The 2500-nt window shown below is 45.6% G+C and overlaps 1 protein-coding gene across 1 annotated transcript in view; it reads right to left on the bottom strand.

Moving 5' to 3' along the window:
* Nucleotides 1-1072: 1072 nt before the first annotated feature.
* The window catches only part of LOC134441070 (uncharacterized), a 96348-nt gene continuing 94920 nt past the window's right edge, over nt 1073-2500 (bottom strand). Inside the window, exon 14 of the mRNA XM_063191262.1 lies at nt 1073-1081. Within this exon, the coding sequence (XP_063047332.1) occupies nt 1073-1081 (9 nt within the window). The remainder of the gene's footprint in view (nt 1082-2500) is intronic.

Below are 2500 nucleotides of genomic sequence, written 5' to 3'. Positions count from 1 at the left end.
TTGCCCTGGACTTGTTCCCTGGAGACAGCAAAAGTAGGGGGCGTGTTTCCGTGTGTGCGTGCATGCGTGTGTGTGTCAGTCATGTACTTGTGCATGTGTGGATCAGTGTGATTTCAGCAGACACACACACACACACACACAAATACAGGCTCTTAACGTCATCCACACACAGGGCCGCTGACAGCTTTGGCTGGGCCCGGGACAAAGTCGTCTGAAAGGGCCCCCTCACCCAATAAATGCAATGTAGTGAGGACCCAATTCTGGGCCACCCTTCTCCCAGGGCCCGGGACAACTGACCCCTTTGTCCCCCCTCGTCAGCTTCCCTGCACACAAACAAAGTTTGCAGGGTAGGTGCTGAAGGCTAGGTTTTGGGGGCAAGTGGAACTTCCGGCTGCCTTACAAGGCTAGATGCTATATATTATACTGGAATATTATTGCCGCATACCTCTGATCTTGAAGTATTAGTAGATTATCATGTCAACATGGACCACAGTTCATTGTGGCAAAACAACTTTCATTTTTGTCCAGTAGGGCAAAGGAGCAGGTGCTTTAGCACGACCTCATCCCTCTCTGTGCACACCTATGCCTGGTACACACACACACAAAAAGGAAGGCATTAAGCTCCCTGATAGTGCTACCAATGGCAATATTATTTGTATAGTAGTAGGACATTATCATACACAGTTGTTGTTAAATGTGCTTGCCAAAGAGAAAAAATATATTACCTACTACTTATCTAGAGGGAATGTATGAAAGTGAAAAGTGAAAGCCCATTGGGCAACTCCAACTCCCATTGTCATTGTGACACAGCACTCCACAGCACACAAGTGAACACTGCACACAACGAAATTGCATTTATGCCTCACCCGTGCAAGGGGGCAGTCCTCAGTGGCGCCCCATGGGGAGCAGTGCGGTGGGACGGTACCATGCTCAGGGTACCTCAGTCATGGAGGAGGATGGTGGAGAGCACTGGTTGATTACTCCCCCCACCAACCTGGCAGGTCGGGAGTCGAACCGGCAACCTCTGGGATGCAAGTCGGACGCCCTAACCGCTTACCCATGTATGTGTATATCAGTGTGACTGCAGAAAGACACACATGCAGATTCTTACTGTCTTACACAAAAAGATATATGGCACACAAGCACACAAATAATAAAACATTAAGCTCATGCTACATTACTGTACTACATTGTACCAATTAACTCTGCCATGCAAAAGCAATGTACAGTACCCACATCGTTTGTCACAATTGAGTTCAGACTGACAATGGTCTTCATTACACCTCCTTTATCAAAGCCTTCTGGTCAAAATGTGTCCTGTTTCAAAGCTATTGCGACACCTTTGTGGAATTTGCAATAACTGCAATATTCATCCTAATAACAAGTCTTTTGGCATTTATTCTCAGTTTCAATGTTGGCGTAGTTACTGCACTTTGCAGAACTACCCTCAGGTGTCCTGAGACTAAACTTATTTTTTCAAGAAAGAGGTCACACCATGCATATAGTTTTTTTTTAATTGCAAAAGCACTATAAATGCAAGAAAAACATTATATATAAAGTGCTGCCTCTTTCTTGAAAAATTGAGCTGAGCATTTGGGCTAGCAGTTCCATGTCATTGGTCCGACAGCCCCCTAGTCCGACATTCCATTAGTCAGACAATTGACTGACAATTGACCTGATGCTTTTGCTGTGCATTTTTTGCCAGGAAAGATGTACCACCACAGTAACCTGAACTTTGCGCATATCTGTCGGACTAATAGGATGTCAGACCATTAGGATGTTGGACCATTGGGATGCCGGACCATTGGGATGCCGGATCATTGGGATTCTTGTCATGCACCACTATGGCTTGTTGTCGGACTTATGGGCTGTCGGACTAATGGGCCAACCCGGGGCCAGCAACCTCACAATTTAAATATTTGATTGAAATATAAGTTTAGTCTGCTCCAAGCTGAAAATTTGACGGAGACTGCAAACAAACACACATTGTAACCTGCTGTCTAAATAGCTGTTTGTGTTGTGTTAAGTGCCAGAAGAGGAACAGGCAAAAAAGAGTGAGCATTCCTCCATAGTCTTTACCTTCAGCTTTGAACTGAGAAATATGCACTTTGTGAGTGAGAAGAAGCACGTAGTTAGTTGGAATCTCCCCAAAGGCAGGACTCTTTAGTCTCCTTCATCTCCGTGATATATGTCTGGAATGTCCCCGTAAGTATGGTGGCCTATAGGCTCAAATTGAGCCGGGAGTGTTGTGGAAAGTTAAGCTGTGAATGAACGAAAACAGGTCTGGGGCTTAGCCAGGTGGCCTAAAGTCTCCCTAAATTGTGTTTACTGTGGGGGCCACTGATTGGGCCGTGTGTTTTCATGACTGCACCATATTTGATCTTTGCGAGGTTCAGGTTGAAACTCCTTGAAAGTCTCATGGAAGACGCATGGTATGCGCATGGGAAAAAATTGTACGCATGACTGGATGGATTAGCCCATTAGGCGAACCCACCTTGTG

Source organism: Engraulis encrasicolus, chromosome 24, assembly GCF_034702125.1.
Source record: "Engraulis encrasicolus isolate BLACKSEA-1 chromosome 24, IST_EnEncr_1.0, whole genome shotgun sequence".
In the NCBI taxonomy this organism is placed as follows: Eukaryota; Metazoa; Chordata; class Actinopteri; order Clupeiformes; family Engraulidae; genus Engraulis; species Engraulis encrasicolus.
This window is presented reverse-complemented; position numbering and strand designations above follow the sequence as displayed.